Source organism: Scleropages formosus, chromosome 15 (assembly GCF_900964775.1).
Source record: "Scleropages formosus chromosome 15, fSclFor1.1, whole genome shotgun sequence".
In the NCBI taxonomy this organism is placed as follows: Eukaryota; Metazoa; Chordata; class Actinopteri; order Osteoglossiformes; family Osteoglossidae; genus Scleropages; species Scleropages formosus.
The window spans coordinates 11,440,226-11,452,956 of record NC_041820.1 but is presented as its reverse complement, the minus strand read 5'-3'; the positions used below and the strand labels follow the sequence as shown (position 1 = coordinate 11,452,956).

Here is a 12,731-nt window from a genome sequence, read left to right as displayed (position 1 = left end):
TAGGAATTAGACAAACTATAACACGGATAATTGCGGATTGTGAATAATACATGGTAAACCTATTATGTTTGGTGCCATGAGTCATCTTGGTGTGCCATGTGCCGATCAGTGACCTTTATGCAGACTTTAATTTGCATTTTATGCTATGTTTGAACTTCTGTAAGGTTTGACTTTTCAAATAAACACATCTTGACAAAAATACCAAATGCCACTGTAATAAAAAATTGGGCTTAATTTGTATTTCCCAGCTAGGTCCCAGACAATGGTGGCCTTTGAAGCAAAATGCCAGGGAAGGTTCATTATACTTCATAAGTCATTACCCCTTACAAAGAATGTGTAGTTTATGAGCTGTACTAACTGTACAAAATGTGCATTATTTCATTTATCTCAAAAAAAAACTTCCACTCTTAAGCATGTATGTCGTTTACAGTAGATGGGAAGTGTTGCTCGGGTACCCGGTCCTGATGATCTGCTATAATACAGTTGTGGAGAGGACATGGGGAATGTCTGTGTGCTCCGATTCATTATTCATATCCAGGGTGTCCAGTGAAAGTCGGCACCATCACCGGCTCACGTTACCTGCTACGTTACCTGCTGCTTTCCTGCACTCCAGGAGTTGTTTTCTGCCATTCGCTTGGTATTCACGACTTGAGGGGCCTTGAGGGCAACATGTCTGGGAAGGACCGCGTCAAAGTGGCTGTTCGAGTGCGTCCCTTCAGCAAGGTTTGTCTAGTCGTGTATTTCCTCGCTTTCCTTAGTGTTCTTGGAGAACTCTCTAGTTTGTTTAAACTGACCAATTTAAACACCTTGCTCATAAATGGAAAATTCACAGATCAGATAGAGGACTAGGAGTTGAGCAATTTTTTAACGACGGCTGCATTGTAATTTTGGCATTGCGGAAGTGTCCGTACAATGATGACTTCTAGAACTGTAACAAAAGTAGAAAGTTGCTCGATTAATAAACCAGACTTTCCAGTTCAAGCACCAAGGTGGGAATCGCTGAGGTCAGTGTGGTTGTATCCTTGACCATTGTGCTAAATGTGTGCGAACAATATCCAGCTGTATACATGAGTAAAACTAGTGGTCTTAAGTGTGGTGAACTGGACAGCAGAAAAAGTGCACAGTGGGCAATTTAAGCCACAGTAATGGCAGTAAGTACTTAGGATGTGGTGTAGAAAGCGCTGGATGGCTCTTTTCATTGCGTCCCAGAGAGAGGAGGATGCCGGCAGCCGCTGCGTCGTCTCCATGGGCCCTAACACCACCACCATAATGGATCCACGCAGCCAACAGGTCCGCACCTTCACCTTTGACTACTCCTACTGGTCCCACAGCGGCTTCCTCCGCAACAAGGAGGGTCTCTTTGTCCCTGAGGAGCCGGGCGGCCGCTACGCAGACCAGGTCAGGAGTCGTGAGATCATCTCACAAGCTGTTTTCTCCCCATGGCATGAGACTGTAGCTTCTGGTAGTAAGACCTGATTTCACTGGCTGAGTTTCACTGCTGAAGGTCACTTCTGTAGTACTTTACCAGAATAAAAATGACTACAGGCCTCTTCATCACACAGAGGTGAACTGAACAAAGGAACAAAAGTCTCCATCCTCCTCCTAGCAGACAAGCATCCGTGTCTACGTTCTCTCTGGTCATTCTGTAAAAACTCAAGAGCTCATTTCTCTAACTGGTACCATGGTGTATATAGTTCCATCCACAGACCATGTGACACACCTTCTGCTCCTTTCCCCCCCATCTCCTCCCGCTTCATCCATGCCACCCAACAGAGCAGTGTGTTCCAGGACCTGGGCCAGGCCATTCTGGAGAACGCCTTGCAGGGCTACAATGCTACACTGTTGGCCTATGGTCAGACAGGATCTGGGAAGAGCTACTCCATGGTGGGCTATGGACCCAACAAGGGCCTCGTGCCCACCTTGTGCGAGAGGCTCTTCCAAGCCGTGAAGGTCAACCAGGATACTTGTCAGTTCCAGGTGCATCTTGGGTAGGATACGGTTGGGCCTAGAGTAACACTGAGAGTATATGGCTTTCTATATTTAATGAATAAATAGTGATCCAAGCTCAGAAACCCAATATGAATATTTTGTTATAATAGACATGACTGATTATTCCCATTCATCTGTCCATTATGTAAGTAAAGCTCCTCAGTGCCACTTATATGTGTGATGTAGTACCAGTGAGATTCCTCGTGGGAGCATCACACAACCCATAGGACGTCTGGTTTTGTATGCATGCATATGCTAAGTCTTAATCCATTTCACTATTGCTGTCATTGCCAGGTGTTTTTTAGCATGCTGGAAATCTACAACGAACAGGTAAATATACATATGTACGCTTTTGTTTTTTAAGTACCATTAAAAGTGATTGGATTCATTGATCTGATGGTTTCTCAGTGTAGTGGAAGCTTCAAAAGCGAAAGCAAAATCCCATCCCCACCCTGCTCCAACCAGGTCATAGATCTCCTAGCACTTGGCCCTCGCTCTGGCGGGGGGCTGAAGGTGCGCGAGGACCAGCAGCGCGGCTTCTATGTGGAGGGCCTGCGACGCGTGGCCTGCAAGAGCGGCGCTCAGGTAGAGCGGATGATGGAGCAGGGCACGCGCACGCGCACAACAGCCGCCACCCACCTGAACGCAAGCAGCAGTCGCTCCCACATGCTCATCACCCTACAGCTCAAACAGGTGCTACTGCTGCTCTGTGGGGGAGGGGCTCTGAAGAAAATATCCCTGCAAGCGTAGTAAAACTGAGAATACACAAGTTCTGTAATGTCCTCATGGAATTAAAATCTGACTCGCAGCTAAAAGTTTGGACATTCTTCCAAGGCAGGCTGTTGAATGATACCGATACTGATCCGCATGGCGCTTTACTTAAAATTACAGTTTGGTTGACAGCCCGCGGCCTCTTAACGGTGACGTACCACCCCCTGTAGTCAGTCGTACGCAGCAAACGGAAGCAAGTGACTTCGTGGGGTGTCAACGCATTAAAGGCATCATGGAGCCATATCGATAACACCCTGGACTTCACTCGCTGCTTTCGCGTTGCACCCGTGGTCCCTACCCGCAGATATTCTCCAAGGAGAGCATCACCAAGGAATCTACTATCAACCTTGTGGATCTGGCGGGCAGCGAGAGGCAGAGAACATCGGGATCAGAGGCAGATCGGCTCAAGGAGGGCACAGCCATAAACCTCAGCTTGACCACCCTGGGCAACGTCATCAGGTGGAGCGGACCTGACCGCGGGCATCACCTCAGTCACACAGGGGTCGGTCACGTTGCCAGGGGCCATCGACTCCTGCTGCATTCCGTGGCAGTATGACCCTCAGACGATTGCTGATTTTTGTTTATGCATATTTATAGATATACACTTATGACCAAGAAGAGGAAGCAGAGAGCTTAACTGTCGTTAGCAGGATTTCACAATCTATTTTGCTGACCTCGTGAACCAAATATGGGATATTGAGCACTGGCATGATCTACAAATGAGCCCATTTTTTTGAGTTTCTCTATCCTTTGTATTTAGTCAATGGAAATGACTGCACCCCCCCCCCCCCCCTTCCCCAGCTCCCTGGCTGATGCCGCCCTGGGGAAAAGAGTGGTGCACATTCCATACAGAGACTCGGTGATCACCAAGTTGCTGCAGCCTGCGCTGGGAGGCAACAGCCGCACCATAATGGTGAGCTCATCTTGGGGGACTGGAGGGGGGGCAGATATTTGGGGTCATTAAACGTAATCCAACATATTCAGAGGAGTGTTGGAAAAACCAGTGATAAGGAGCAGATTGATTCATGGACCACACTGTCCAAGAGTAAAATATCATCAGAGGTTACCATGATCAGCCACCACGTTTAGGGTGGCCAGTACTACACTGATGTAGTGGCACTATAAAATGTCTTCTATGAACTGAAAGTAACACCGGTTATCGTGCTCTTATAACGTGCTCGGTATTACAATGAATACAAATGCGCTGTTACTTCAGACGGATTCTTTACGGGAGCGTTTTCCGTTCCTCTCAGGTAGCAACCCTGAGTCCAGCAGATATGTGCTATGAAGAGTCCCTCTCCACACTGCGCTACGCAGAAAGGTGCCGCTCACGTCTCATCTGCGAGATCACATTATGAATTACAACAAATTTTGATAATGCTATTAATCCTTTCACCTTGTGTTGACCATCTGTTATTATTTCTAATTGTCACATGGCATGTTAATCTGGTTAAGAGGCAACCTTTTGGGATGGGTGATGGAGTTATGAACAGTTACTCTTAATGAACAGTTGAGTTGGTGGGACACAAGCTCTCTTTTTAGGGGTAAGAGGTAGAGCGGTGGTCTTCTTGCGCCGAAAGGACCTGGGTTTGAATCCCCACATGTGATGTGGTGCCCTTGATCAAGGACCTTACCCTGCATTTCTCCAATGAGAATTACCCATTACTGTATAAATGGGTAAATCGTTTTAAGTAGGATAGTACATAAACTTGATATCTTTGGAGAAAAGCATTAGCAGAATAAATATTAATAAATAATGTCCCATGTCCAAACCTACAACCATCTGTAATATGAAGCCTCCAAGTACATATACATCACTCACCACATTAATACACAGTCCCTAGCCCTGTACCGTATTGTATTAAGAGTACGGTATGCCGCATCTGGGAAGCGGTTGCTTGAGCGATCTAAATTCTTGGAGACACCTGCATTTAACTCTTCTGTTCAGCTGCTGAGTAAGGCCAGAACGTCCTTGTTTCTTTGCTCCAAGCCCATCGTTGAGCTGCTCTGCCCCTAAGTACTATGCACCGGTCCCCAGCGTGATGACCACGGGTTTCATAGCCTACAGGAACCGTCTCTTAGCGTGCATGGGTAATCTTTCGCATGGTGCCGCCATGTGTGACTCTGCAGGGCCAAGCGGATCCAGAACCGCGCCGTGGTCAACGAGAGCCCCACGGAGCACCTGCTGAAGGAGCTGAAGGCTGAGAACGCCAAGCTGCTGACGCGACTCTCCCGCTTGGCCGACGAGGGCCGCCAAGCCAGCAGCGAGTCAAGTACGGCTCTCCGTTCTCGGCCACAGCTCACACCTCTGCAGGAGACGTTTTCTTCACTCTTTGCCCCGATGCCACCAAATCGCCGTCTTCATCATTCCTCCAACAAGCTGATCTAGCTGACCCACTTAGTAGCAGAGCTTATACAGGAGCGCAGAAACGCTGCAGTGCCCTGAACGAACGCCTCATTACCCGAGTCCGCACAGCTGGGTATTTCTAACTGAAGTGAACATCTCAAGGTACAGTAGGGATCCACTTGTGCGGTAACATTTTGAGCCCAAACGCAGACATATAAGCACTAGGTCCATAATCCAAGTAATGTTATGAATTTTAACCAAGAATTCTAATTCGGCACTCGGCAGCATGGGTTGTCGGTGGTTTTGTCCCTTTGAAATTCAGAAGGTAGCACTGAGCAGCAAGACTCGAACCTTTGACCCAGGATGGCTGTGTGCTCTACTAGAGGTCACTCATGCCTTCCCACACTCTCCTTTGCAATGCCTGCGCAGTCTGGATGCGACCTTACTGCTTGTCTTCAGTTTCCTCTTCCAGCATGTTCCTCACCACGTTCCCCCAGACCGTTCCGTGGCGATCTGCTAGGCCCTTGCCTCTGTCAAGCACGATCTCCTTCCTGCAGAGGAGCTGCGCAGGCTGCTGACCCACAATGAGCTGCAGATCTGTGCCATCCAGACCCTGTGGGAGCAGCACCTGCAGGAGGCACTTAAAGACTGGGAACTGCAGTACGCCACCATGACGCAGGTGTCGGTTGCTCTGTTGTTGCTAGAATTAGTGTATTTTACCAATGTATAAATCTGGATCCATCCATGCATTATGAGTAACCAGTGGTACAGGACTGCAGTGGCCTGGAGCCTATCCCAGAAGCATGAAGCATGAGGTAGGGAATACTGTATACCCCGGAGGGGATACCAGTCCATCACAGAGCAATCGCTCATTCACTCACACACTACAGACGGTTTAGCTTCACTGTTTTACCAGAAACACATGCCTTTAGACTGTGGGAAGAAACCGCTGCTCCTGGGGGGAACTCTGAAAATATGGGGAGAAAAAGCAAACTCGACACGGACTGAGCTGCATGCAAATCCATGACCTATAAAGCTGTAAATTCGGCTTCTTTTTCATTCGTCGCTTTTCTCCAGGCAATCCCAGCAGGACCTCCTCGGTGGCCAGTCAACACTTTTTTTTGCTAACAGTCTTTGTCCTTAATTGCTGAGCTCTTTGCCCGTAGACCACCGTAAGCAGGGCTCATCAAACACTGTGTATGAATGTATGAATGCAATATTACTATGATAATATTATTATAGCTCCCCAGGATTATTTGCACCTATTTACACAGGGCAATACAATATTTACATGGTAATGGCACATAAACTGGCACCCTGGTAACTCTGCAGAGCATCGTAACGGGCACGGAAAACAAACATTTCAAAACCGAAATTATTAATGGTGCATTCTTTAGTGCTCTAACCTTTTCCACCGTTTCTCGCTCTCTCTGTCCCACTCTCTCACACACACGCACACACAGGAGCGGAGGATGATCCAGACATTCCCTTACATCCTTAATGTCAACGAGGACCCTCAGCTCTCCGGGGTGGTGAAGCTCTTCATTCAGGAAGGTAGGGTTTCACACCTCCGATGACACCGGGTGTTGGCCTGATGTTTTTGTTGACTCTGTGTGTGTGTGTGTGTGTGTGTGTGTGTGTGTCAATGGTTGTGATACACAGGTGAATGGAACATAGGACTGTCAGACTCCTCTCCTCAGACAATTGCCATCAAAGGTCTGGGGTGAGTGCAAAAGTATTAATAAATTATTCAGAAATAAGGAACATTGCACATTTGAAATAGTTTCAAAAATAACTTGGATTGTGGATATAGATCATTGTTCCTTTCAGCACATTTTTTTTTTAAAAGGAATGAAATCACATCTGTCCTGAAATTAAGCTTCTGGTTTAGAATAATGCACCTGATGTGGAATAAAGTGTCCGTTTCCGCTCAGCATCCAGGAGAAACATGCGGCGTTCACCAACCTGGATCGCCAGGTGACCATCACGCCCGTTTCACAGGCCAAGGTCACCGTGAACGGATCGCTCATCAGCAGCAGAACTGAACTGCATCACCTGGTCTGTTGATCAACCAAAAGAGCCCATCAGTCCCCACAGATCACACTCGCTCTCTCTCATCAAACCGTTAGTGGAAGAGCAGTTTTCTCACTGCTGTAACCCGACCTGAACGTACAGGATCCTGGTGGGTCGTGATGTAAACTGGCCACAATCGATATATAGTATTCCTCAAGTTCGATGTTTTCCTCAGCTGTGTTTCCTTCCAGCAGTAGTAGCTGATCAGCGACTAAAACGTTTTCCTATTCTTGGTTTCATGTTAAGGCCCTAGTGGATAACAGGCTACGAGATGGTAAATGGGGAGGAGAAGTTTACAGCAGAACCCGAGAAATGCACACTGTTTATGACGTAATGATACGGTCTTGAATCTTCACTTACTGGATGCTTTTACCTTTCTGCTGTCAGGATCGACTCATCCTGGGCTCCAACAGCACGTACCTTTTCATTGGCTTTCCCTTGGAGCGCAATGCTGAGGACTGGAGCCGCTACGACTACGATTACTTCCAGTCAGAGCTGGCCGCTGCGGAGGGCATCCACATCCACTCGCTCTGTGACAAGGAGAACCAGGGTGGTGGTGGTGGTGGTGGTGGTGGCAGTGGGGGGGAGGGGAAGAGACTGGTGGCGAGTCTCTGTCCTTAGAATAGATACGCTGTACAAGCTTTTGTTACAGCCTACAGTGCCCTGGGAAGCACTGGTCATTCAGTTCCTCAATGTTTTGCCAGAAATAGTGGATCATTTTACTGCTCTCAGAATAACCACAGTGCCTGAGCACCATCAGTCACCATCGCTAGCACACAGGGTCTCACTCTCACCCTCACCCCCCCCCCCCGGTCTTTCTAGGCTCCTCCAGTGATGGGCGGGGCCAGCCGGACCCCAGCTTGCTGGCTGTGTTCTACGACTATATCAAGCTGATGCCCATGGTGGCGGAGGCGAACCAGATGAGTCAGGAGCTACGCAAGGTGGGGGAGCTTGATGGGTACAAGACAACTGGAGTAGGGAAGCCTCCTCTCAGGGGAACCACTATCCCAAAAAGCAGAGGAACACTGGAGACCTGGTACCCTGATTTAAACTGAAATCACTGATCAAAAAAGTGATTAAGTTTTAAATGGAATAGAAAACGGAAACATTCACCCATGAACCAATTTTTCAAATTGAACTGGCCTCACAGCTTCAGTGCCCTATATGAGGAACAGCTAGAGGTACCATCTTCCCAGCATGTCACCACCTTCAAATTGCAATCGTGCATAAATAATGATTCCCATGCAATACACTGATTGTAACGATGCTCACTTACAGTTCTGATTCTGTTGTGCTCTGCTCTTGGTACAAGTTTTTGACTTCATTGTTTAGATTAGTACTTCATAATGTGGAAAAGGACACAATTTCCCTTGCAGGGAGTGCAGTTCAAGCTGGAGATAAAGAACCTTGCCATGTCTGACTCCATGGGCCATGATTTGGAGAAGGAGATCGCTATCAGAGTCACGTCGGAGGAGACAAAACAAGTAAGAAAAAGAAAAACATGACTTTAGTCCTACAGCCCTTAGCGGTGAAGGTCTCTATGGTAAACACTCGGCTGTTGTGGCGCCAGCGCCTTCGAGCCTTGCTGGTAATCTGAAATTTGAGGTCCGAGCCTTTCAGACTCTCCATATTTGGACGGGAAGGGAAGTCCAGTCCTGCTGAAAAAGCTTACAGTGTTTATCAGGAGCAAAACCATTCACGGCATATTTACGGTTACCGATCATCAAAACAAGGCAAATAATAGTCAGCTGTGTTGTCGCAGTGTTAGAGGGAAAATACTGCGATTACCATGGTGAGCAGCATAATGGCAAAAGCTAGAGAGATGTTTTCCTAAACGGGACAAAGTGTTTTTGGGAAAACACAGAAAGGCCATCATTGTGTAGTCTTCAAAGTAATGACCAGAGCTGGCAGTACAAGAACGTACCACGCTCTCTACCCTTCGGTCCATTTGATGTCATTAGCAAAAAATGTAAGCTCTGTCTACTGAGTAACGTGAAAGCTAGCAATCGTGAGGTGAAAAACAGTTTAAACTAATGGTGCGCTATCGTCCTTTAGGTGTGGGTATGGTCAAAAGCCAAATTTGTCAACCGGAAGTTTCTGATGGAGGAGCTGTACCAGCAGCAGGTGGCGGAGGGGGCGGGGTCCGGATGGGCGCCTCCCCCTCGGGACCGAGACCCCTTCTGGGACCCACTGGAGCCCCTTCACCTGGGCAGCGCCCACCTGTGGCTGCAGTCGCTGGCCTTCCGCATCCGCCTGGAGGAGCAGGTGGAGGTGCTCGGGCCCGAGGGCAGCGAGGAGGCCATACTGCAAACGCAGCTTGTGCCCTGCAGCCCAGCAGGATTGTGGGTAACCGTACTGCATCTAGGTAGACTAATGATACCAACATCACACGCACAAATTCTGCGATACGGCATAGATGTTCTATTCGTCATACAATAACGAAAAAGGAATCGACAGGAGGGAGGTCTCCCGGTCGCACCTTTGAACTATTAGACTGTAACCGAAAATACCATACCGTGTACTAAATGCATGACGTGTAAGTATGTGTCACCTTGGGATGGATGGATATTGGGCTCTATGTTCTTGTGGAGGCCTCTCGGGGAAGACGCCATCCTCATTGACCCCACGGAGCTGCTGGACAAGAGACAGGACTTCCAGCTGGTGCTAGAGCGGTGCTGCGGCCTGCGCTGGCTGAAGGAGGCCAGGGACCGGGGGGTGCAGATCGGGTGGGTGGTTGGCATGCGTTGCAGGCTGGCAGAGATCTCAGAGGTCTGTTCTAAAAGGCACCGCTATCCTGAGATAATTTTCCTGCTAAAATGCAGGTCTCTCAGAAAACATGTAAAACGAGAAAATTGTATCTGCACGTTTCTTTTCCTCATACTGATGCTGTGTGTATCTATATCTTTTCATTTGTATTTCTAATGATCTTAAGAGTTGGCTAATGACATTTTCTTAAATTTATTGTATCCATTGCGTTATATTTCACACAGAATAATTACATCATATGCAATCAAATATGTGCAATATATTACATGTGTTAGGGATATGGCACAAACGCACCTATATGAAATTAACCGTTAAATTGCCTTAGGCAAAGGCATTAGCCAAACTAACAAACAAATGAAGAAATTAATAGTAGTAACAAAAATAATACAAATAATAAAAGACTTTTAAAATATAAACAATTTCATGATGAATATTTTCAGGTGGTCCCTGTGCTAGTAGTGGCATGTGGCCTGAGATGAGAAATCGGACTTTTCCCAGTTACAGAAAAAGAAGCGGGTTCTACATTCATTACTCCACGCAGCCACCCATTGGGGAGACTATTTAAACTCCTGTGTGTGAAAACTCTTGCTCTTCCCTGCTTCTCTCACCAGGTTCCGTATGTACACCCTGCCCCAGGCCTTCTACGCACCGTCGGTGTGGCACAACATGAACCCTGTGCTGGACCACAGAGTGCAGTTCACTGTGATGAAGACCTCCCAGGACTTCCTGAACTACCTACAGACCAATGCGCTGGTGCTGGATCTCTGGGGTCTTCAGGGTATGTTGAACAGCTGGACTGGATTGAGCCCCCCTCTGGGCCTTCCAAATGCAAGGCCCTGCTACAGATTGCCCCTATCCAAAAAATGGATAATAATAAGTGTATTGTGTGCTAAGCTGGGCAAGACTCCATTCATCTACAATGGTGTGTTGTGTCCACGTGGTTCTCGTACACTGTGTGTTTTTTCACACGTCTCTCGGCACCGAGTCATGCAGTCCTTCTCCCGCAGCGGGCTGCGCGGACTTGACCTCCTCCCCGGAGAGCGTGATGCTGACGCAGGAAGGCAGCATTGTGATTGACGGGGCCGGCGCTGGTGATCGTGTCATGGTGGGTGGAGATACTGTGGTCTGGTCTCACTGTGGACCACTCCTTTGTTCTGGGTCACAGCAGATGGGCATCTCCAAGGTGCAGCGTGAATGTGAGCTGCTTCCAGCAGCTTCCCCAGCCTCTGCATCTCACATTTGGGGGTCCATAGGTGGATGGGGGTTCTCCTGCTGAGCCTCTTCCTTTGGACCTCAGCGTCTCCTACCAGGCATTGCAGCAGGAGCTGGAGAGGATGAAGATCATCATTGTTTCTCTGAGGAAGGAGAACAATGTGCTGAGAGAGCAGCTCAAAGGCACCAGTGAAGGTGTGCACTTTGTAAACCCCCCTCCCGACCTTATGTAGATGTTCCTCAAGGTTACGCAGCGTTTCGGCGATGGCACCGCTTTTCACCGTCCCCTTGTCCGTTGTCCCAGGAGTAGAGCCAAGCCGCAGGTCTGAGAGGAGGGGCAGCCTGCGACCGAGTTGCGATGCGGAATTCGCCCGAGCACTCAAGGTCTTCTACCACAGCATGACCACCATCAGAGGCCAACTACAGAAGCTGCGCTGCAACAAACCCAAAGTAGGTAGATCCTGGCACTTGCAGTTCAAATAAAATGCATTAATCCAGAGGGGCTCCTCCCTGGTCCTCAAAGCTCCTGCAGTTTTACAGTGTGTTCCAATGAGGTGTGACTTCCATCCACATAACACTATGTAATCAGCCCACACCTTATTCACCAAAGTGACTTACACTGCTAGATACACTACTTACACTGGGTCACTCATCCATGCATCAGTGGAACACACACTCTGTGTCACTCGCACACTGTTGGTAACTTAGTCACCAATCCACCTATACAGCATATCTTTGGACTGTGGAAGGAAACCCAGGCAGGAGAACATGCAAACTCCACAGTCTCAGGCCACTTCTAAGAATGTCTATCCTGGAGAACTGCCCTCATGTCTAACGTGTTTCTCAATGACTTTCCGCTGCAGGATGACGCTGACCACGCTGACCTGACCTTCTTTGTAGAGGAACAAGGCCGCCTCCTCAGGGATTTCGGGGAGCAGCTGGAGCAGAGTGTCACTGTGCTCAAGCAAGATGTTGCCGCCATCGTCCGGAAGAAGCGGGAAAAATCTGGCATCTGGTCCACATCTACATCCTAACTCCAGGTGCCCACCTCTGAGGCTCCTTGTAGCTGAGCTGCAGTTCTAGGGCTCAGAGGTTGGTGGTTCTCAGCCTAGGCGCTGGCAACCCCTCTAGCGTACCCTACTTTTTGGAGCTACTGAGTTACTCATTTAGAATGTTAATGTCCCAGGTGAGAAGTCATTGTTGACTTTCTATTGTTTAAGGAATAGATGCAACAGTGAGATGTTCCTTAATATTCTCTAGAAAGAGCAAAGCATTTAACCTTCCAACAAAGTAAGGTTGGAGGCTCAATATTGAGTTTTAGGAATTGTAACATGTTTTTGGTATAACTGTACCACAAACAGTCTTGACTGGCCAACACAAATCCAGTTCCACAGGACTGCAAGGTCTACAGAGCTCATAGTGGACCTGTGGCTGAGAATGGTTTGAGTTCAGCATGTCATTTAATAGCTAAAATGTAACACAATGCTGAAAAATCCCAGTACACACATCACTCTTATAATAGATGACAATCCATTTTGTAATGTATAAATTGTACTTTTGCTGAGATGTACAT

At 48.0% G+C, this 12,731-nt stretch overlaps 1 protein-coding gene across 1 annotated transcript; it reads left to right on the top strand.

Annotated features, from left to right (window-relative positions):
• The first annotated feature begins 669 nt into the window (after positions 1–669).
• On the top strand, positions 670–12,192 carry kif28 (kinesin family member 28). The gene is made up of 23 exons (XM_029258595.1): positions 670–723; positions 1,210–1,398; positions 1,774–1,977; positions 2,284–2,319; positions 2,455–2,682; positions 3,065–3,219; positions 3,562–3,673; positions 4,014–4,081; positions 4,891–5,033; positions 5,665–5,786; positions 6,571–6,661; positions 6,770–6,830; positions 7,042–7,165; positions 7,568–7,712; positions 8,003–8,121; positions 8,557–8,664; positions 9,236–9,522; positions 9,772–9,906; positions 10,558–10,724; positions 10,954–11,051; positions 11,224–11,347; positions 11,469–11,608; positions 12,022–12,192. Exons 1-23 carry the CDS (start codon positions 670–672, stop codon positions 12,190–12,192), a joined length of 3,081 nt encoding a protein of 1,026 aa, XP_029114428.1.
• Positions 12,193–12,731: the final 539 nt, after the last annotated feature.

What these genes read in the sequence shown, in the direction of transcription:
- kif28 (XM_029258595.1), top strand. Translation starts at nt 670, where the DNA reads ATGTCTGGGAAGGACCGCGTCAAAGTGGCTGTTCGAGTGCGTCCCTTC. An exon ending in GAAGCTCTTCATTCAGGAAG is followed by an intron (nt 6,662 to 6,769) that starts GTAGGGTTTCAC and finishes TGTGATACACAG; the next exon opens with GTGAATGGAACATAGGACTG. An exon ending in AGAGCAGCTCAAAGGCACCA is followed by an intron (nt 11,348 to 11,468) that starts GTGAAGGTGTGC and finishes TCCCAGGAGTAG; the next exon opens with AGCCAAGCCGCAGGTCTGAG.